The sequence below is a fragment of the Pecten maximus genome, chromosome 7 (assembly GCF_902652985.1).
Source record: "Pecten maximus chromosome 7, xPecMax1.1, whole genome shotgun sequence".
Classification (NCBI taxonomy): Eukaryota; Metazoa; Mollusca; class Bivalvia; order Pectinida; family Pectinidae; genus Pecten; species Pecten maximus.
This window is the reverse complement of record NC_047021.1, coordinates 43,541,939-43,566,256: the sequence shown is the minus strand read 5'-3', so window position 1 is coordinate 43,566,256 and position 24,318 is coordinate 43,541,939. Positions and strand designations below refer to the sequence as shown.

The 24,318-nt window shown below is 34.6% G+C and overlaps 2 protein-coding genes across 6 annotated transcripts in view; one reads left to right on the top strand and one right to left on the bottom strand.

The window, feature by feature from the left end:
* LOC117330925 (protein kinase C delta type-like) overlaps window positions 1–6,062 on the bottom strand; it is a 113,762-nt gene extending 107,700 nt beyond the window's left edge. The window contains exon 1 of one of the 5 annotated variants that reach the window (XM_033889489.1): window positions 5,940–6,062. The gene's annotated coding sequence lies outside the window, so the exon portion shown is untranslated. The remainder of the gene's footprint in view (window positions 1–5,939) is intronic. The other 4 variants (XM_033889494.1, XM_033889490.1, XM_033889491.1 and 1 more) reach the window with 4 other exon arrangements.
* A 12,273-nt stretch (window positions 6,063–18,335) lies between these two features.
* Window positions 18,336–24,318, top strand: part of LOC117331235 (FYVE, RhoGEF and PH domain-containing protein 6-like) — a 56,346-nt gene continuing 50,363 nt past the window's right edge. The window contains exon 1 of the mRNA XM_033889834.1: window positions 18,336–18,506. Within this exon, the coding sequence (XP_033745725.1) occupies window positions 18,449–18,506 (58 nt within the window). The 5' untranslated portion in view covers window positions 18,336–18,448. The remainder of the gene's footprint in view (window positions 18,507–24,318) is intronic.

Here is a 24,318-nt window from a genome sequence, read left to right as displayed (position 1 = left end):
TTTTTAAGATGAAAGAATCAAATTGGAGTTTGTATTTTTTGGTGAAAGACAAGCATGCCGACTGACATCCAGTTATCAGATTTTGGATAAATATGTCAGAAAGTTCTATTCCAGATTTCATGCTCAAGTCAGGGCAGCCTGATACCATAATGTATATATGGGAATATAAATCTGATGAGAATAAAGATCAGACAAGAGTATATAGAATGGTCTCTTTGTTTGGTGTACCTATATAGACATATATACAATGACAAATGAGAATCATATGCTACATCCTGTTTGCCTATCGATAACAATAGGCTCCAGTCTATTTGTATGGCTTTCGTTAAAACAAACAAAGATACTCCCCACAATTACATACCTTTGTTATATATATACACAGATATGTGTGTCATTCACCTAAATACACAGGTAACTGAGACATTTATACAGATGTAAAAGTACTTGTATAAATGTGATGACGTACGGGTGTAAAGATGATGGTCGACATGTGTTTACATGATGACGTACATTTACCTGTGTAAATGTGATGACGTACATTTTTATGTGTTAACATAATGACATACAGGTATAAAAATGGTGACGTACAGGTGTAAAGATGGTGACGTACAGGTGTAAAGATGGTGACGTACAGGTGTAAAGATGGTGACATACAGGTGTAAAAATGGTGATGTACAGGTGTAAAAAATGGTGACGTACAGGTGTAAAGATGGTGACGTACAGGTGTAAAGATGGTGACGTACAGGTGTAAAGATGGTGACGTACAGGTGTAAAGATGGTGACGTACAGGTGTAAAGATGGTGATGTACAGGTGTAAAGATGGTGAGGTACAGGTGTAAAGATGGTGACATACAGGTGTAAAGATGGTGACGTACAGGTGTAAAGATGGTGACGTACAGGTTTAAAGATGGTGACGCACAGGTGTAAAGATGGTGATGTACAGGTGTAAAGATGGTGATGTACAGGTGTAAAGATGGTGATGTACAGGTGTAAAAATGGTGACGTACAGGTGTAAAGATGGTGAGGTACAGGTGTAAAGATGGTGAGGTACAGGTGTAAAGATGGTGACGTACAGGTGTAAAGATGGTGACGTACAGGTGTAAAGATGGTGACGTACAGGTGTAAAGATGGTGACGTACAGGTGTAAAGATGGTGACGTACAGGTGTAAAGATGGTGACGTACAGGTGTAAAGATGGTGACGTACAGGTGTAAAGATGTGACCGATATGTGTTAACATGACGACGTAAATGTTTAAATTTGATGAAATATATTTTTATGTGTTAACATGACGACGTAAATGTGATGAAGTACAGGAATTCGAACATGAAGATTATATGAGCATAACTATGATCAATTGAAAACAAGAAAAGGCGGAGGCCTAAAAAAATAATATGTACATTTCCATTACGTGCCAGAAAAACATAGGGAAGGTAGGTAGGGAAATCTTTATATTTTAGAGAATAGTCTTTACAATGGTTACATCGACAAGGAATCTTGACTTTAATATTTCTTCCTTGAAAAAGACAAAAAAAACTTCAGGGTAGGCACAAAAATATAATAGGACGTTAAGGTTAGCGGAAACTCAGCTATTTTTTTTAACGCCTGATGTATAATTTGTACAATGCCAAATGTTACATATTTCATGCTATTACCACCGTACCAAATTTTCAGCATTTATTTTTTCTGCTTTTAAATGTAAAGTGAATATATTTAAAGTAACCAATTTCTTCCAGAGGAAATTCCATTGTACTTTGTCTCTATATCTGGATCGTAACTTTCCGTCTGGTACGTGATTGTTTCTAAATTCTTTAAAAAAAATTCCTGATTTTTTTGGTGTTGATATAATATATATTTCTATACTGCGGATAATTAGATATCGCTTCGTGGCAAGCCTAGTGTATACGCTGTTGATGGTGTATATTGAGCATCTTTTAAGTGGTGACTGCCGGTAACAATTGACAATACAATATCTATAGTGGTGCATGTATGTACTCACAATTTAATGTTACAAAATGCACCTCATACAACTTTTACCATAATTATCCTGTAATAAGCCCCGGGGTGGGGGTTGTGTGTGGGGTGGGATAGAAGGTAGAGGGCGTCACCACCTTAACTTTACCTCAAATGGGGATAAATTTAATTAATTTCAGAACAATGTAATATAAGGGTCAGTTATCTACATAGCTGCATTGGAATAATGACCATGCTTATTATCCGACATGGGCTAATTGTTGGATAAATACGGTAAATGTACTATTACATACTGCTTAATCAGCTGACAATGCCTTCAAGGGGAGACAACTCTAAATACTCCCTGTCTGGACAAGATAACAATGTTTACCTGTACCAAAAGAGCCGCCCACAATAAAGTCAAACTGACCGACTGACCACAGCATTCAGCAGACAAGAATCTACGGGCTGTATCTCAAAATTCCCCTGTTTCCTTAGAAGTGTTACATCAAATTTTATTTATTTAGATTTGAATTGACCATAAATTCCTCTGTTATCTGAGAATAATTAAAACACCTGGCTTTGAAAATCCAGGTAGAACTTGGTCCTGTTCCTGTCCTTACATCTCTCAAACAGATTTCTAATTCGGCATGAAACCTTTTTAGTTTTATGGGTGACAAGTAACAATATATATGTAACCCTTTCTTCACAAGCTAGAAACAAAAGATCTGGTCAGGTTATTTATATACTGGGTATTTCAAATTCTTATAATGTAGAATTATTAATTTCATCTGTATAAAGACCTTTGAAAGGTAAAGTGTTTCACAATTTGTTTACAGCATACAGATCAACCATCATTACTAATGTATACAGTATAAGTTTTTTTCCTGTTAATGTAAAGAATATAAACTTTTTCAATAACTTTTTCTTCTTCTCAAAATAATGAATAAATATCTAATAATATTGTATTCGGTCTGACTTATAATTTTTGATTTGCCTTTTACAACTGTTGGTTAAATGTTATTATAGACTCCTACTTACCAACTTAACAATCCAATTTACAACACAATTTGATTTAATATACCATGTCGCACATCTTCATGTTCTTAAATGCTCATATATCAATTGACCCATATATCATTAAGCTGTATAATGTTGTGACACTAACCTATCACAGTTTAAATTTGACTCATATTAATTACTAATATTAGAAAATCCCATTCACAATCAACATATCCTGTTTCTTTCGACAGATTTTTTTTCGCTTGTGGTTTTGACAGGATTTACAAATATGTTATATGAATACTTCCTTGTTCGAAATTAAACCAGTATCACACCTTGTTCGAACCATGCAGTACCAAATACAGGTAGTACAGCATTGTTTTCATTTTTGCGGTCCAAATTGTTAGACCACTTGGACCGGTGTTGTTCGTTTATGAAATAAAGACGACCTGGTGATATTATATTGTTTTCAGACAAGCCTTGACAAAGACTCCAAGGCCTGTATTAACATTTGCAGGTCCATCAAGATATATATTTGAAATATTACATTAAAAAACTGACGAACTAGTTTGTCCGCATAAACGAACAGGCCCCATTTCCGGAATTATTTAGTTCAGTTTGATATTTTCTATTTCCGTTTTCGGTGCTAGCTGCATGCTTGATCATTACATAGGAAGACAACAAGCGTCTGGCTGACCAAGACTACCATTTTGCAATAATTAGCACTGAGTAATTTTAGAACCGAACCAAACTGAGATCTTGAGTAAACAAACCGACAACCGAACCGACGATGTTGAAACGCAGTTCATCGGTTTTTATACCAGTACCACAACATATTCAAACCATTACTGTGATAATCCAATGCACATGTTTGCAGGCTCATAACTTTTTTATTTATTATTATTACTATTTATCAAATAATGAAAAGAAATTTAAGTGATGTGTTTCATATTTTAGCAACTAAAGTAAAGTCAAATTATATCACTAAAAATAAGTATATGCCAATGTTACTTTTTATTGTATATTGAATAAAAGTCATATTATTATTAAATATTGCAATGGTCAAATTATACTTTTATCAAAATACAAGTGAAATCATATTAAAGATGGTCAATCCCGCAGCAAATTACAATTTTCTCATTAAATGAAACAAAGAGCTAAATCAAGATTGTCTATACAATGTATTCACATAATGCTGGGTTCCGTAAAAATGTGTAATAACGTAAATATATATGGTAAATCACTGACCAATCTACGTAAATTGTTAAGATGACGATCGCGAGATAACATGCAAATAAGGCTCCTATATATATATGCGGCTCCCATATAAGACGCTCTGATCCTATATAATGCAGCGCAAAAGCTGATGTTCTGATATGGAAACAAAAATGGCCGAAAAAACATGCTTAAAGGAAAACGGTGAAAATCCGCAAAAAAAAAAAAAGGGAAAAAAACGAAAATGACACAGACAGAATCCAAAGATATCTTTGGATGGGACGATAGATCGTGGGAATGTCATCAAACAAGAAACAGAGAAGCCTACATCCGTCTTGATACTGTTTGTTCTTGGCTACTTTTTGTGCCCGTATCTCTTTCTAATATATATATCTGCACTATAAAAACTTCATGTTGTTTTTTTAGATATCAATAAGGTCTTAATGTATGAAAATGAAACTTTCTAGCAAAACTAAAATAAGCTTTAGACCTTTGATAAAGCCGTTGTTGAAATGAAAATAAAGCTCACAGTTCGGTTGCTTGAATATTGCCTGGAACTGGTGTACAATTTTCACCCAAACCAATATTACATAGTAGCCTTGCTTTCGATACATATCATGTCACTCCTTCAAATATCCTTTATGGGCTTTAGACTGGACTATTACTGAGAAAATATTTTCATGGCCAAGCTGGACACTAGACCGTCCAATAGTCACTGAAAGAAGGAATGGATATGCATCTGGAGGCAAAATGTATATGTGTCTGAAATTACGCGAGTGTGGGCTATGTTTTAACAATTTGTAACTCTGAAAGTTTTAAAAGATACAAAATCTGTCAAAGTCTTTAAAAATTTAAATAATTAATTTTCCATTGTTTGCATGCAGAATGCAGCTTTCTGATTGGTTAAGATTTTTTTTCATACCTGTATGAAAAAAATATCTGAAAAATTGCACGAAAAATATGACATTGCGCATTGATTTGTAAAAAATAATCCCTTATAAGCTCAGTTAAATTGTACATAAAACATGTTTTGGTTTTGAAAATAAATTTCAAAAATTAACTATAAGCATTGATATCAATTATTTTTAGTTTCATAGGGGTATGAAAAAAATGTTGCAAACAATTTTTTTTCATACCCCACTGAAACTTGTTAAGTCAATTCCAGTATTCATGAAATTAATTGTAAGGGGTTAATTAAAATATTTTTTTTTTATTTCTATAAATAAATAAAAACATTTGATTTTTTAATAAAAATTCAATAAACATTTTTTTTTTATATAATTGATTACTTATAAAATCCCATCTCTTCATACATTGTGATGTTGAAAGTTCTGAGTGCTTGACCATAACAAATGTCGGTTATGTATAGTATGTGCCCCATGAGATTGTTTAAGATATCTGACAACTTTTAGTGAAGTATGTTTGGATAACTTAAATTATTACATGCTCGAACTTAGTCTGAATTATTCTGATGTCGGCTATATGCTCCGACCTCACGTACGAAGGCGAAATAAAAAAAAATGTCGGTAAAACGTCAGATAGACATGTAAAACTCTGTCAAAGAGTACTAGATATTTTGTGGAAAATGTGCATTTTTCTGTTCACAATACTTATACATGTACAAGATAAGATATACATATTGTAAATATTCAACTACAAAGCAAAAGAACAGGTAAGACAATGCCTGAAATCAATATATAAACACACACACGCATGCACTCGTCAATTTCAATTGTCTACCTGTCACAAATACTAGATAAGTACGACCTACCTGTACACACCTGTAATCAAAGTTGAAGATGACTCCAGAATATCTTTCTTATAAACTTCCAAACTTTTTTATCGAGCTGTAGCGGTTACAGTTAATTTTAGGCGTGGTTGTATCGCGGTGCCTAGCGTGGATTTCACCAAAATTCTCCGGGAATTCCCCGTGGGCAGGTCACGCGTGACAAAGGTTTAATAATGACGTCATTCATTCTATTCATAGTATCGGTGGTCTCGCTGGCTGTTTCGAAATCATGATTGTTTTTGCCCTCCAGTGGGTCGCAGATCAAACAGTTATAGAACTTATAGGCGTTGAATAGGTAACAATGAAATAACAAACGTGAGTAGCTTATATAACCCAATAGGACCGGTATAGACACACCTGTTAATTGACTCACATTCCGAACAGGTAGGGACGGGGCCAAGTTAGCTTGCCAAAGGTGTTCAATATACGATATACGCTCCTTTTAACTTCGAAATTGGGGCGGGGCTGTCTAGAAAGATTTCTCAGATAACAATATTGTTTGATCTCCGCAGATAAAGTTTATATGCTTATATATAACGTGATTTTTTTCTCGATAAGATGTCCGTGTCCATCCCACCCCTTTGTGTGTAACGTACATCCTTTCTCCGCAAAATCAAGGACATATAATAAGATATGTCACTGGCAAAATGTCGAAATAACTGTCTTTCTTCACGTATATTCCATTCGTTTTCTTTTCGTATTCTTTCTTTCTTATTTGTTTATACAACAAACGGAAGCTTTAAAAACATAACCATTCAATGATTATTGAAAAGACAACTCAGATTCAGATTCTTTATTTGCTTAAGTTTTACAACTTATCACAATAACACAAGACATGATACATTATATACAAAGGCAAACATAACAGCACTAGTATCTACCTGGCACACAACTTTCACCATACGCCTCTCGCCCACTCAATCTATTTGAAATTAGATGTAATTAGTGTGTTTGATGGAAACTTAATTACACATAACTTCAATCAGATTATGCCCATACTCACCATTCATACAATCTCACATGTATCCCCTACCCCTCCCCAGCCACATACAAACCCAATATACACATATGAGATAGAGTGAGAGTACAAAAAATACACCTGGTCTTAAATCAAATTTGACTTTCTTCTTTCAAGGGCTAGACCGATATATTTCCCTAACTTACACAATTCTTTTACATTTTCTGTAGTTAATAACTGAACAAACTTGAACATACTCGGGTTCCTTCTGTAATATGGTTTCAAATATTTGTATCTAATATAACTATAAAAATAACATTTAATTATGAAATGAAATTCATCTTCTATGTCGTTATTATTACATAATGTGCATATTCGTTCATTTCTCTGTAAATTTCTATATCTCCCTCTTTCAATAAGCAAATCATGGGCCGATAATCGTATTTTGGCAATATTTCTCAAACATCTAGTATTAATGGGTTTATGTAAATATGGTTGCAAACAGAAACACATAGTTAAATATTTATACAAATTTCCTTTAGAAGAATTATTTACTATTGTTTAACATTCTTGCTGGAACATATCTTTTAACCTTAACTTAAAAATCTCTAAATCAACCTTCTGAACTGTGGGTAAATTGAATATGTATCCGATTCCAATTTTTCCTTACTCGTGTCTTAAATTTACTATCCAGTTATCATTATTCGCTACCATATCTTCAAGACACTCCTTTAAAATGCAATTATTAGTATTTTTGAGCTTCATCCAATAGGAGAATATTCTAATTTTTCTAACTATTAACAATGGGACTCTACCAGGTTCAAAATAAACCATTGCATTTGTAGTATTTTTCCTTACACCTAATAGTCTTTTCAAGAAACCGAAATGGATCTTTTCAATGTCTGGAGCTTTGTGAAAACCCCATATTTCACACCCATAATTTAATATACTACTAACATATGTATTGAAGACTGCCAATGAGGTTTCTATATTAAAATAATTACGTTTACAAACATTAGACATAGCAAATAGAGCTTTGTTTCCTTGTTCGGCAATTTTCTTTTGTGTCTTAAAAAATGTCCCGTTATAATTCATCATTAGCCCAAGATCATTGAATTCGTTCACTATTTCGATTTCTTCATTATTGTAAAAACCATTTCTCATTATTCCTAATATTGCCCCCGTTTCTAAATACCACAATTTTGGTTTTATTAATATTAACAGTTAAGCTCCATTTCCTTGTATAATTTTGTAACGAGTTCAGCATGCTTTGTAATTCTATCACAACGATTTTTCCGGTCGTTGTAATATTTTTGTAAAATAGATATAAAATCCAAAGATGTTGAAATACGGTCCAAGATATCGTATTTATTAAACTAAACTTTCTAGGAGTCGGCAGGCGATTTACGGAATATCCGAAAAATCGACCCGTGCAGTCCGAACTCTAGGCTCTAATTAATTTTACAAAACCTTACACATAGTATTTAAGCTAGAGTTAATACTAATGATTGACAGGTGGTATTTTAGTACTCGGATGGTCACATTTCAGACAGGTGAGATAATAAGCTTAATTGTCCTTTGTCCGAGGCTAGGTGTCATACCTGGCCAGACCAGTTAATTAACATCAAAAGGTAAATGTACATACATATTGCGCGGTTTAATCCGATAACAATGAGAAAAGGGGAATTATACATATCACTTTCAAAAGACAGACAGCTGGTTGAGATGTAATTAAATAATTTGTAAGTGTAACTTTTTTACAAAGAGAAATTAGACGACGAAGAAATCCAAAATTATGGAAAATGTAAAATGTCCAATAATGTTTATATTACAACAAATTTCATAAAATTCACTATGAAAATTCTTCAGGAGATTCGGACACCAGCACTGTATCGTCTGCATACATGAGTAAAAATATATTAATTGTTCTTATTTCTATTGATTTACAATTATCATTGATAAAATTGATTTCTAGGTCATTTATGAACAGTGTAAAAAGCAGAGGGGACAATATTTCCCCTTGGAATAATCCACAATTCACTTCGTAGAAGTCTGAGAGACCATTATGCTTTATACAGCATCTTACATTATCATATAGACTTCTAATAATCTTCAGCATTTTACCTTCAATACTCTCCTTAATCAATTTAAACCAAAGATTTTGTCTACTTATATAATCGAATGCCTTTTTATAGTCGATAAAACAACTTTCCGCAAAATCAGGGACATATGATAAGATATGTCACTGGCAAAATGTCGAAATAATTGTCTTTCTTCACGATTATTTCATTCGTTTTCTGTTCGTATTCTTTCTTTCTTTATTTGTTTATACAACAAACGGAAGCTTTAAAAACATAACCATTCAATGATAATTGAAAAGACAACGGTTTGTTCTCCTTTCGCCCACTTTTTGGAGTTTAAAAGAATTATATAAACACTTGAGAACAATGGCCCACCAATTATAGTCTGTTCTGGGAAAGTCCGTAAATACATGCAGATATTTACCTGTATTTTTTCAAAGTCACACTACATCACAAATATTATCATTATATTAGTAATTTATATTAAATGTAACGTCTTCTTTTGTCCGTTATCAGTTATATATATATATATATATATATTTACCAATTCAACTACTAACACAACAAAATTGACAATTATAAATCTTTATTTTTTTTTAAAGAATCAACGGTATCATATGAATATATTTCATGACAAACTTCGGAAGTATATGACAAATAATTTTATGACAAAGGAAAGAATGCATATTACAATACTTTTATTATACAGAGAATACACTAGCACATAATATTTACATCAATCAGTCAAATACGTGATATATAACTAGTAATACTTAGCACTGGACAATGGATGATAAATTGTTCATAAAATTTTAAATGCACACACAGTTAGTAATACTAAGCACTGGACAATGGATGATAAATTGTTCATAAAATTTTAAATGCACACACAGTTAGCATTGAATCATCTAGTTATTACTCAAGATGTAAAAGATGGGATGCTGCATCGGCGTACTGGATGACATCAATGGTTCCGGTCTCCAAGCGTTCCTTCAGTTGGTTAAGGCGACTGTCAATGTTTCTGTATCGTTTGGCCCTGGGTCTCGGTTGTCCTCCGAAATCTTGCTGGATGCGCGTTATCTCGTTGGTGGTCTGGATCTCCTGGCAAACACGAATGATGCTGAAGATGTTTGGGTGTGAGTGTTCTACTTTCTTCTTTAGTTTGCTGTGCCATCCTTCAATGTGGTTGGTTGTCCTTGGGCCCTCGGTCTCATAGTGGTTCCAGAGTTGCGTTCTATCCACGTGTGACGATGTAATCTGTGAATGTAGTAGTGTCCTGTGGTACGTCAGCATCTTCTATACGGTCCAACGGAACAAGGGGTAGTACAGCGGCTCTTCGTACCAGTAGTCTGACGTCGTCATTGTCGGCATAAAGTTGTTGGAGTCCTGTCTGCTGGGCTTTCCTCCAAATACACTGACTGTAATGGAAAAAACAGCCCTTCAGTATCACAGCTGGGAAGATAATGCGGATGGCGTTATGTGCGGCAGCCTCGAAGTCTAGAAAAACAGTAGTGGGGTTGAGTTCTGTCATCTTGGTCTTGAGTAACGTGAAAAGTCGTTCATATGTGGCGTGTGTCTTGTTGGGTAGTAGACTGTACACGAGTGGGTACATCTGGTCTTCTATCTTGGCATGGATGGTGTAGATCTGGTGAAACTTGGTCGGGCAGGTGTAGAAAGTTCCATCACAGAAGAGGGTGTCGGCGTTGCAGAGGTCAATCAGGTTGTCTGATGTCGCAAAGGCTATAATTCTGGATTGGTCACCATCATCAAGTAGAGGGAATTCTTCCCCGGCAGTTGTCCGTGTCCACTTTCCCTCGAGGTTGATGTCCTGGATCGTCTTGGGTAGTTGAGGAGTCTGGGTACGTCTGGCGCTATAAAGTGACTTCTTGCTGGACTGGAATGTGGGTAGTTGTTGGACAGTGGACAGTGTGTCGTTGTTCCAATTGTTGTTGCGTAGCTTGGTAACCTCTTCATTGTAGATCCTGGGTATGGGCTTTACCTCCTCCACGCAGGGGCCGCGGTGGCCGAGTGGTTAAGGTGTCCCGACACTTTAACACTAGCCCTCAACCTCTGGGTTGCGAGTTCGAAACCTACGTGGGGCAGTTGCCAGGTACTGACCGTAGGCCGGTGGTTTTTCTCCGGGTATTCCGGCTTTCCTCCACCTCCAAAACCTGACACGTCCTTAAATGACCCTGGCTGTTAATCGTGGTATTACATTGTTATCCGTTCCATGCAAGGTGTATTGCGACATCCTCAATCGTCGTCTTTCCTCTTGGCTAGAGAAACATAACATCCTTCATGACGCGCAGAACGGATTTCGCAAGGACAGAAGTTGTCAAGATCATGTCTACTCGCTTTATAGTGTTGTAAAGAACCGCATAAATGCCAAAAATTCGACGTACTCGTGTTTCATAGACCTACGTAAAGCATTTGACACGGTCGACAGGGAATGCTTATGGTATAAGCTTTTACAATCGGGAATAAAGGGCCCCTTGTATAACGCTGTGTTCGCACTTTATAACGGCGTCACCTGTTGCGTACGTGTTAACAACTTACATACGGATTGGCTATCTGTGTCCCGTGGCGTAAAACAAGGATGTTTAGCCTCACCGACGCTATTCGCGCTGTATATAAACGATTTAATTGAGGAGCTGAACTCCTCTGGTGAAGGAATCGACATAGACGGCGTTAGTCTGAGTTGTCTTTTTTACGCTGACGATATTGTGCTAATGACGTCATCAGAAGACAAGTTACAATCGCTTTTGAACATAGTGTCATCATGGTGCGCACGCTGGCGGTTATCCGTGAATTCTGGGAAGACAAAGATAGTACATTTTAGACCTCGGAGCTTACCTGCTACCCAGTATGCATTTAATTGTAACGGCCATTCTTTGGAACGCATGGATCGATATAAATATTTAGGCCTCTGGTTTGACGAACATGCTGATATGAAGCTAGCAGTGCAAGAACTATCAAAATCTGCAAGTCGAGCCCTTGGACTTCTTATTTCAAAGTTTTACCGTGCCGGTGGAATGACGTACTCTGTATTCACAAAACTTTATGAAAGCCTAGTACAGCCAGTGCTACTGTATTGCTCTGCAATTTGGGGTCAGGCTGAACGTAGAGAAATCAACAACGTCCAAAACAGAGCAATCAAGGTGTTTCTTGGAGCGACAAAGAATACGTCAAACGCCGGCGTCATTGGTGACATGGGCTGGTTGTCTACCCTTAGCAAACAGAGGATTGAAGTGTTCAGGTTCTACTGTCGTGTGAAGTCTGCTAACCCTGACAAGTTACTAAGAAAGATTCACAACTGGTCCATGCGAAGGCGTGATTCGTGGGACGCGCGGGTAGTGAAACTCGGGAAAAAATACAGTATCGAAAACTTATTGGAATCTGCCGTCAGACCCACTTATCACACTGTAAACGCCATTAAACTTAAAGTTCAACAAAAAGACGAAAGTGACTGGTTCGGACAAATTTGGAACGATCGTGGTCTTGTGTACGGTAATAAGTTACGGACTTACCGGAAGTTTAAGAAAGACCGCAAACCAGAACATTATGCTAAACAGTACATGCCTAGACCTTACCGTAGCGTTCTAACCAAGTTACGTTGTGGAAGTGCTCCTTTAAGGATCGAGACTGGTCGTTTCAGTATACCTCAAACTCCTTTAAACGAACGATTTTGTGTATTTTGTACAAACAATGTAGAAAATGAAATTCACTTTTTGTGTGAATGTCCTATGTACAGCGATCTAAGACTTAATCTTTTTCATTCTATGGAAAGCGTCTGCGAAAATTTTAAAGAATGTGATATCAATAACAAGTTTAATTTATTAATGGATAATTCAGATATTCAGTATTTATTAGGTAAAACAATATTTTTAATGCTTCGTAGAAGAAGAGTGTTTTTAAAATAATGCGTCTTCTTATCTATTCAAATGCACATGTATATTTGTAGTATTCTATGCTTTTAGTCTATGTAATATTTTTAGATGCATGTCCCTGTGTATTTGATGAAATATAGTTTTAATGACACAAAGTGTCTCATAAGCCAGTAATGGCTGGATGTTGATATAGTTTTATGTATTTTGAAAAGTTGTAATTGATATGTGTATATTTTAACATGTGACACTATAATAAAATATTTTATTGATTGATTTTTTGATTTTGTTAATAGGACGTTAAACAAAAACAAAAAAATCCTCCACGCAGCGGGTACGGATCGTCTCCATGATCTCCTGGGCGACGATCTTTGCATTGTCCTGTGGGTGGTGGTGGGGATGACGGCCACTTCCAGTAGGGATGTTGTTGCGGGTACTCATTGTGGCTGGGCAGTTTTGTACGGTACATCTCCAGTAGGTGCGCTCTGCTCTGTTGTTCTTCACACGGTAAATGAATCCATTGTAGGCGATGTTCTGTCTACCAAACTTGTTGAGAAGAAATTTCACCTGAATCTGTGCATTTGCCATGCTGGTGGTTGGTGGGAAATAGTGATAGACTTAACCATCCGATGTCCTTATATACTAACAAATAAAACAGCTTGGACACTGATCTCAATAGATTAATCGAGTGACCAGCATCAATGAAAGTGACCATCACTTAAGCTGTAAAATGTATTCATATCTAATTGCCACCTAGATAAAAGCTTAAATGTCCAATTACAACGCAAATTTAATTTATTGCTGATTCTGTATTCACCATATTAATTAGTGGTCAGTTGATGGACCCAAGCCAACAGGTGATAATTAATTAAGTCAATTAGTATCAAGAAAAATACCAGGGATACCAAACCATGTTGGAAAAAAACAGTAGTCTCCACGAGACAAATCATATTAAAGATAAACATATAAAAATATTAATGATAATTAAGTAGTTATTATTGAATTAGTAAAATCTTATGTTCTTAGTTCTTCCAAAAGAATGACCTAATATGATTTTGTTTTACAGTATTTAATCACTTAAAACTGTACAGTATCTTAAATATATATACATATTCGTACTATGGCTGTCTTTTGCCAATTTAGCTGATGAAAATGGTATATGGTATGTAAAAATTAGTTAAATAATGATGAAATGAGATGAATTTAAAGTTTGTGTAAAATACAGGTAAAACCATGTAAAGTGGGAGAATACAGGTAAAATACAGGTAATGTGGGAAAACACAGGTAAGATCCAGGTAAGGTATATATGAAGCAGACTATAATGACTGTCACAAGATACCTGGCCCAATGTTATTTTTAAAAAGTGGGCGAAAGGAGAACACACCTGGACATGCACGAGCTAGGAAATCGAATTAAATCCGTCACGTCATAGTTTCCAAAACTGTTGTTTTTATAATGGATTTCTTTGTATTTACTCCTTTCGTTGAATTAACTTTTTCTGTTACGTAGATCATGTATGACGCGTGTACTCTCAATCTTGATAAAACTCAGAACATGATGAACGGCTCTTTCCAAAAAAAAACAAAAAAAACAAAAAAAACAAACAAACAAAAAAAAGAAAGAAAGAAAAAAAGAAAGAAAGAAAGAAAGAAAGAAAGCAAGAAAAAAAGAAAAAAATCCAAATGTAGAGATCTTCCTTTGAAATGTAATAAAACGTCACTGAAACAGTTTGTTGTGTCAAACTTCTTGGTGTACTCACAGAAAAGTTAATCTTGAAAAGATCATATTGGTAGTGTTTGTAAAAAATGAGCAAAACAGTTATACTGAGAAAATCTCGGCCATTTATGTCTGACGGCATAATACTTAAAGTCTATCAGACCATTGTCTTTCAACGTTTCATATGTTGTTGAAGTGTGCAGTGTATTCCTAGCAATAAAAAGTACACCGAGGAGATTTTTGAGTTACAAAAAAGCGATTTTCACTTCTAAAATTCTAAAACAACAGGCTCCAAATGTTTTAAAACTCCACGTTTTAGTGGTGTGTCTTCCAGAACTACCGGCGCTACCACGGCACAGAACTTTCAACAGGTTTCGGACTCTCGCCTACGGCGCTCGTGACTCCACTTAATCGAGTGCCCAGTTACGCCCCTGTCACAGCAGATAGACTTTATGTCCCTTTAGCAAAAACGAATATTTTTAAATACTCTTTTAGCTAAAGGTTGTCCTGTTTTATAGAATGACCTTAGTGATGTTATCAAACAGTCGTGCAGTGTAAATATTTTTAAAAAGAAAAAAAAAAGAAATATTTTAGAGTAAGTAACAATTGTGATACATATGATATCTGATATGTAACAATGTGAATATCATATTAAGATTGTGTCTATTATCATTCGTACACTACAATTGCCTTATCAATGTCTGTACACATAGGTACAGCAGAGCCGTATTGTAAACTAAATCATGGCAAAATATATAACCCTGTTAGAATAATGATAAAAAAATGAAAATCATTTCTGACGTAAAAAAAAAAAAGAAAAAAAAAAGGTCATTCGAACTGTCTGCCGATCAATTAGGGTCCACTTCCAAAAAATAAAACATTATTTATCCGAACCCTATTGCTTTGAAAGTACTGTTTTTTTTTATTACTACATTAGAAAACGGTGATGCAAAAAAATGAAAACCCTATTTTATTTGTGCACAGCCATGCTTTTCTTTTTTCTTACATATAAACATTCATAACTAGTCAACGAAACATACGTTTATTTTGCTCTAAGTTGGGAAGGGATTATTCCTATTTTTAGGCCTTTTTGAGATTTCTCTGGGTTTCATAAGCAAGGGATTGTGAATGCAATTAATGACATACTTGCACCCGTCACAATACGAACTACTTCAGTTTGAAAATCTAAATCATGGATCTGTTGTTGGTTGCAGTTTCCCCCACACAATATCCGCACATTCCGATATAAAAAAAAAATACACAAAAAACCCCACAAAAAACATCATCATCATCATCATCATCATCGTCGTCATCGTCATATTCGTCGTCGTCGTCGTCATCATCATCATCATCATCATCATCATCATCATCATCATCATCATCATCATCATCATCATCATCATCATCAGTACTCGTCGTCGTCGTCATGCCCCCAGATATTCAAATTGTGATAAAGTGACCGAACCGGAAAGTGATCACTACAAATGGGATCAATGTGGTAGCTGACCATATTATTACGTCAATCAGAGCTCTGTAATAGGATTATGTAGTACGAGTCGGTTAGTATAGAATTTATGAAAGATTCTTTAAAATATCTTCGGGATTTATCCTTATATCTTATCAACATATCATACATGTATATCTTTATATTAAATAAAATATCTTATAGATATCGTCATTACATAACATCTATATCTTTATATCCTATTAGATATCTTATGAATATTATCTTTACATAACATCTATCCAAGTTATATTTCATGAGATATAAGGAGATACAATATGTAGACGCCAGTCAATGCTCAAAGGGGAATAACTCTTTTAACCCAAAATCTCACAAAGGCGTGGACGTCGTCTATTTTAAAAAAGATAAACGGCATAGTTTAAATGCTGGTGTTTATGATATAAAACTGCTGGTGAAATAAATGAACGAACTAATGAGTTTCAGCACAGATAACAAAATGATATCAGTTTGAATCATTTTGGTGATAATACCATGCGCGTAGCCAAGTTATTTTGTATGTGTATGCAGAGAAATGAAATGAGGGGTGAATGAGTACCGTATTATGATATACAGTTAAGTGTTTGGACAATTTAAGTCCGTCATTTAACGATGTCCGAATAGTTACGTTGTCCTGTTTTCTTGAAACGACGAGCCTTGTACAGTATTTAGAATGATAATTTGTGTTGACTTTACCTTATTTTGCACGCTTGGAACACGTTTACATAATGTCCGAATATGTGTTCAATAACCATACGTACATAACCACAGTCCATTGGGTAAAGCAATACATTTCCTGTGGGAAGGGCTGTAAAAGAAAGAAATCAAGACCAAAAACCTGAGATCAACCTTGTATTTAAGTCGCGTTACCGTAACACGACGTATTGGGATGATCATTGAGACAATTGGTGATGTTTTCATGACGGTATGTGTAGGTAAAATACATTTATATATAAAAATACAGTTGTAGTTATAAAAGTTCCAGTAAACTCGAATTGAATTTAATATAAATGAATCTTTCAACTGTACCGGTGGTCTAACATAGCACGACAAGGCAAAACATTCGTGACAGCGTTGGTGTGCAAACCTAATATCTTATATGTTTATGAGGTATATTACTATATTACATGTTTATAAGATATCTATGATATCTGATATAATTTGGTAAAATCCTGGGTCAACATTGCTCATCGAATAAATGACAACTTGGCTTGCCATAGCTTTGTTCCAAATAGCTGCCTCATGGCACACAGCATCTCCAGAACAAAAAGTTTTTGACAGAGCTATTTAAGTGTAGCATGAATACAATGCTCGTCCACGGTCAAAGCCAGTGATGATGAAACAGTTTTTATCAACGACGTTAGCCCGAGTTTCCTCATGCTCTGACCCTGACACCTGGTTTCAGGGCCAGAGAAAACACGGGCTAAAACGACTTATATATATATAAAATTGTGAATTTTCTTATTGAGATGATGCAACATCAACAACATTTTTGTATTTACTATAAAGATATGTACATCTAGAATTCTAGCCATATACATGTATTCATCAAATTTCAAGCTCATATTTTATTTTGCATAATTTTAAAAATAACGAAACGTCGAGAATCGGTCATTTTACATTATATAATCATGAGTTGATTTGTAGCATATTCCAGATTTAAACAGATAAGAAATGCGCCAACTACTTAAAATTGAAGTAATTTTCGTGAAAAAGTTACAGAATCACAGAATCATAGGCTTGGTGTCGTGGAAAGCTTGTTGACACTTTTTTCGTAATTTGTGTAAGGAGTATTGCCTCTCCATGCATGATAACTTGCCGGATTCGCATTGTTTATTTAGTTTTTGCAATAATTAATTATTTCGCAATGAAAATATTGCATGGTAAATTTATACATGTACGCCCCTGATATATTATACACACTGCAAAATAAAATATGTGTGCCCTCATGTCTTTATTAATGTCCCAAATGTGACAATTATTGCCTCCTTGATTTATTCTATAGTTAATATCTGTTTACTAAAGTAAAAAAAAAACTAATTAAGAGACGTCTCCGAGATTTTGGTTGGGCTTTTTATAATCCAAGGGAGGTAACTCCTCTGTACTTCACCTGCTCTTGTCGGAAAGACCCGAAGATATCCGATTAAATTCGAAGTAAGCGCACCTGTGATCATGTGACCCATACTTTTATTTCTCATCAAGTGATCATGTGACTTCACCGGAAGTAGTTATCCAATATGTCTGTGAGGAAGGAAGTTTAAACTAAGCTGTGTATTATATCGCGATATAAGTGCAGTTGACGAGTGTTTGCGTTCGCAAAAAAATCTCTCAGTGACGTTTAATGGAAATGAATGAATGGAGGTATTTCTACAGATAGAAACGATGTGAGAATGGCTTCCAACAACGATGGTAAGTTATTCTTCCCAGCGGTTTACCTATCGGCCTATTTATTTATTTTGATCATAGAGCAGTGCATTAGGTACGTTATTTGTTTTTTTTTAGATTACTTAATTCTAATGTGATTGGTGAAAATGTTGGGTACACATTCTGATATGAGATATTATTGACAACATTGATAACTGTAGAATTACTCCGCGTTGATGAATTAATTTTGGCATTTTTTCCGGACTGATTGACAGCTGTCATTCATCCAACCCGCGATGACCGTGTGTTTACACAGTTAAGGCATACGTACATAATATTTAATATGGAAACACATGATTGTCGTGAGTAGGGAAAAGTGAACTGTACCTTTCTCTGGAGTGACTGGTACTTGGTGAGGTCACTCGCACCACGACTGTCAAAGGGTAGAAATAATGAAGGAACCCAGTTCAGCATAACATTTACATATGTATAATGAACATCAACATGGTTCTGCAAGAGCTAAATATATGTACCCTAACTGTTATGAAGAAAATTAATAGATGAAGTTTTGAAACCAGTTATCCTATTTGAACCATTGACAAAATGTTTAAAAAAAAAACATTGTCAATTTATGTATACTGATGAGACGACGGTCATTCCCACTATTGTGTAAAGGACAATGACCACTTAAATGATTGTGGTCATTGTCCGTTGATCATACTTCCTAACATTTTAGAAAAGTACATTCATAGATAGACCTATGAAGCTTCAAAATTCAACATTGGTTTACAGAAATTAATGACTTGGAAGATTTCCAGCCAAAATCTGAAAATCCCTTTAACATTGCAGATCATAATGTAGGCATTGTCACAATTTGTTAGTATAAAAATGGTTTCAAATTAGTAAATTAGTTTTAGAATCTTATGAATGAAAAATAAAAAAATAAAAATTAAAAAAAAATGATTAAAAGACAAAAAGATCTGAAAGATTATTTGTGATTCTTTTATTCTATAGAGGTAATATATAAATTAAACCTTTTCTAAGGAAATGTGAAAAATGGCGCTTTAAATTTTCTAATTATTATGAATTATAGCATAATCAATCAGTGATAAATTAAAATGTGATTCCTGAGTCCTGTACATGTATACTCATAGAATTTTGATGGGACTGATCTTATAATGATGGCAAGGAAATAAAAAGAGATATTATTTTAGAGGTTATGACTGTGGATTGTTAGTAAGTGCATTTCTCTGTTACATCACTGAAGTACCGCTGTAGTCAATTCAGGTCATTTTACATCATTTCAATGATGAGTAGAGATAATTACTTAAAGGTCATATAAAGGTCATCTGGATATACTTTGTGGTATATGCAATTAGCCAGTAACAGATTTTGTATGGGTTCATATATATATAATTTAGAAGTAAGAAAAAAATAAGACTCAACATTATATAACATCCCCCCCCATAAAAGTTTCGTTCTGTAAAAGTAGTCAGTTAATTTTTTGAATTTCTAATTTTTGATAATTTCAGCAAATGAACATTATAATACAATAAATTGTATAAAGTATTGCCCTTCATGGTCACAAGTATAACTTTTGGATATACCTTATTGAGCAATAGCCATTTTAAAATTGCAATACATAAAGAGCCTTTTATATTCAGTGAGTATGTTCATGTACTGGTGTACAATATACAACATTACCTGGCAGCAATACATAAACATGAAATGTATTCAGTTAGGCAAACATTTGTTCGTACGTATACCTTACTTTTGTGATTCATGTAGCAAAAAAAAAAAAATTGATTGATTGATTAGTTCATTTACAGAGAGAATTAAATCGGGCTTTAAATAAATTACCAATGATTTTTGACAAGGGATCATTTTTAAATGAGCATCATTTGAATTTTAATTTTAGGCAAAATGTAGATGATTTGTACATTCATTTGTATGTACATATATATGTATACATAGTTGTAAATCATTGACTCATGTCTGTGACACACATACGTCCCCTATTGAAATCGACGTTATGCCAATTTAATCATCAGTTGAAAGTTCAAGTAACATACAATTCTATGCCTCATGATTAGTACATGGGATTGCGATGTTGAAATGAGTAGTTTGAAAAATTGTGAAAAATTATGATTGACCTCTGTATTTGTTTTGTATAAATACATGTAAGACTGATTACAATAAAATATGACAAATTATGTTTTAAAATAAAACTATTGAAAGATATGTTTTTCAGGTTGAAATAAAAACAACAATTTCTAGCTTATTAACAATATATATATATATACCCCACAGACAATTTATCTTTATATATTGTCTGGGGTATTAAATTAAGTTGCTAATTAGCTAGATATTGTCTGAGGGTAGTTATCAATTAACAAGATATTGTCAGTGGGGATATAGTTGTTAATTAGCTAGATATTGTCTGCGGGAGTTTAGTTGTTAATTAGCTAGATATTGTCTGCGGGAGTTTAGTTGTTAATTAGCTAGATATTGTCTGCGGGAGTTTAGTTGTTAATTAGCTAGATATTGTCTGCGGGAGTGTAGTTGTTAATTAGCTAGATATTATCTTTGGGGGTAGTTGTTAATTAGCTAGATATTGTGTTTGGGGGTAGTTGTTGGTTAGCTAGATATATTGTCTGTTAGGGTATAGTTGCTGATAAGGTATTGTTTTTTATGGGATGATTTTGGGGCCCATTACGATGACACCTATAAGTGTGTAAAAAGAGTCCATACAATGTATTATATATAAAAACACTCATATTCAAGTTCCAACACAATACGTTGGATATGTGTCCCAAACAATCACACACCACAGCTAAACCCCCCCCCCCCCCCCCCCCTCCCCCCCTCCAGGTCGTAGGTCTGGATCTGTATCAGTCTTTAAAAAGAATAAATCTTTTAAAGATATCTTTTAATATTAACAAGTCACTAATAATTAGTAATAATATTTACAGGTCACTTGATTATATTTACATTTTGGTGGCAAAGCCACTAAATAAACAAAGTAAAAAGATTTGCAGTCTATGTGACCATATTTGACACCCAAAACGTGACATCGATCCATGCCGCGCATGAATATATTTACCCACCAGAACTACTTAATTGTAACTAACGTAAGTCGTTTTTTATGTTAATAAAAAAGTATCAAAAAGACATTTTATACAATATTTTTACACAAATAATAAAAAAAATGAACAGACTGTGTTTTTTTTTCGTATTATTTCAATGCACTTTTTTGTTTGCTAATCTGCACGTGACAAATGAATTTTGAAAAAAATAGGCTGTTCTATTTGTCGAACCCCATTGACGAAATCGCTGAATATTGGCATTTTTTATGCTAACTCAGTTTTAATTTATAAATATAACAAAACGAATATGTCGAGAATGTAAATATAAGCATTCAACTGTCTTTTTTTGGTGTCTATGGTCGATATAGATGCCAGAACTTTGCAAACAAACATGTCATATGGTGCTAGCGCACCATATGACGTTTGTTTGTAAAGCTCTAGTCTGGCATCTATATCGACCATAGCATACCTGCCAAGGGTCAAATGTTGACAAACTGGAGATCTCCAGTTTGAGGAATTTGCTGGAGATTGCGCGCGGCGACATTTTTACTAAACATATTGAATTCATCAACAAAAAAAACACATATTAATTGAATAATAGTATTCAATTTGATAACAAGTAAATTAAAGTTATTATAACTTGTTCTGAATAGTGAATGAAACTACTAAACAGTAAACAAAAGTAGGATCAAAATCTCCAGAGTCAGTGACTCTCAGTTGTAAAATCCTTAGAGTCAATTAAAAATCCTGAGATGAATTGTTTTCAAATGTATACTGATATTGATATAGGTCAATTTTGGATTAAATTAAATGTAGCATATTCAAAAACATTCGTGCAATTGAATTTACTTTCAAATAATTCCATATATTAAATCAATATATATATTTTTTTAATAATCTGAATATAGAAATTGGAGGCTCTTCTTTTTAAATCAAATCCATGTATAAGTTTCATTGGAAAAAAATAGAAAAATTAAGTATCTTTCTTTTTTAATGACATTATTTCCCACAAAAACAATTGTCTAAAATCAGGAGAGAGAGAAAAAAATCCTGAAAAAAATTGTCCATTTCCGGATTCCGGGTCCAGTTTTAGGATATTCATCACCTGTAACAATAGACACAAATTATGGATCTATGCTATATTTATTTAGTCTCTAGAGCATTATCTCCCTTTATCAGGCCAGAATAACCAATAAAACGTAGACGGGACGGCATGCGCACCATCCAGATTTTTAAAGACATAATTTTTTTTATAGATCATTCGATTGGGAAATTTAACTGGTCAGGTTGGGAAAAATATCCGATTTTGCCGAGGGGAATGGGGCAGAAATTTGGCCCCAAATCAGCCCCCAAAAAAGCCATGTGCCCTGACGCATCCATGAAAGGTTAGCACACCTATGCACAAATGGAACTACCGACTTTTAATATTCCAATATTCCATGAAAAGGTCAGTTCGACAGGTCATTCTGTTTTGATTATAGCAAATTAAACAATGTTTATTTTGAGGGTGATTATGATCAGATATCACAGTGGCTAGCAGCAGCTCACCTTTCACCTAGGTTGCAGAAAGCAGGGGTTCAATTCCCCAGATAGTGGAAAGGTATAAGATCAGCACCTGTCCGACCATGACCAGGAACTCTCGTTTCCTCCAACAGTAATTATAAGACCCCTTAAGCTCTCCGCTTTCACCCAGGCCCAACAAACATTGTTATTATTATAAGTGTGTGTAACTTGCTTAGCCATTGTTTTAAATAAAGTTTTTTACTTAATCATACATGCATAATTAATTGTCCAGTGTTTGTACGCAGAATGCAACTTTCTGATTGGTTCTCGGATTCATACAGTTTGCAAACAATTTTTTTTTCATACCCCAAGGAAACTAAAAAAAATGAGATCAATGCTTATAAAGAATCACCATGTTCTAATAGGACTTTCATGTATGTGACTTTGGATAGTCTGAGAGGATACATACTGCCAACTTTTAACAATGCTAATGTACGTCTGGATCGTAAGAACCCAGTGGTTACTTGTACAGGGGTGCAGCAGTCAGTATCGGATGATTCTATTGAAATGGTGTTACATGGGGTGTATATAGTTTTAAAATTTGTGTGTTTGTTGCCATTGCATAAACTGCAATCAAATTCTTGTTCAACACAACTTTATTAGACACTTGTACTCTGTAGTGGAATGCAGTTTGTCACTCAAGAAACAATTTTGTTTTCGACTGCTTCATAGAAAAAATCAATGCGTAAAGTCAGCTTAGCTTGATGATTACACCGGTAAAAGACTAAAAGGTTTTGCTTCCTCCATTAACAGATATCAGGAAAATAATGAGAAACAGTTTCTCTAACTTGTTTGTATGCTGGGTTTATCAACCTGTGAATAACTCATGATCAGTACCTGTAAGGGAATGATTGTTACATGTACCTCACTGGACAACAGATATACCTTATAATTCTTATTTTTCAGACTTCATTTGATGTATGTGTTTTCAGACTACCTGAAATCAGGGCCATTGGTTGTTAAATAATCAGAGTCTGAACTTAGTACCATAGATAGAAAATTCTTGTTTTAATTGGAAAAAATTCAGATATTCATTCTAACTGCCGATTTGAACTGAGGTTTTACCGTGTACATATGTAATTGTATTAAGTCTTCAGGGATTTTTAGCCCACCATCATCAGATGGTGGGCTATTCAAATCGCCCTGCGTCCGTGGTCCGTCGTCCGTCCGTCCGTCCGTCCCTCCCTCCGTCCGTCCGTCCCTCCGTC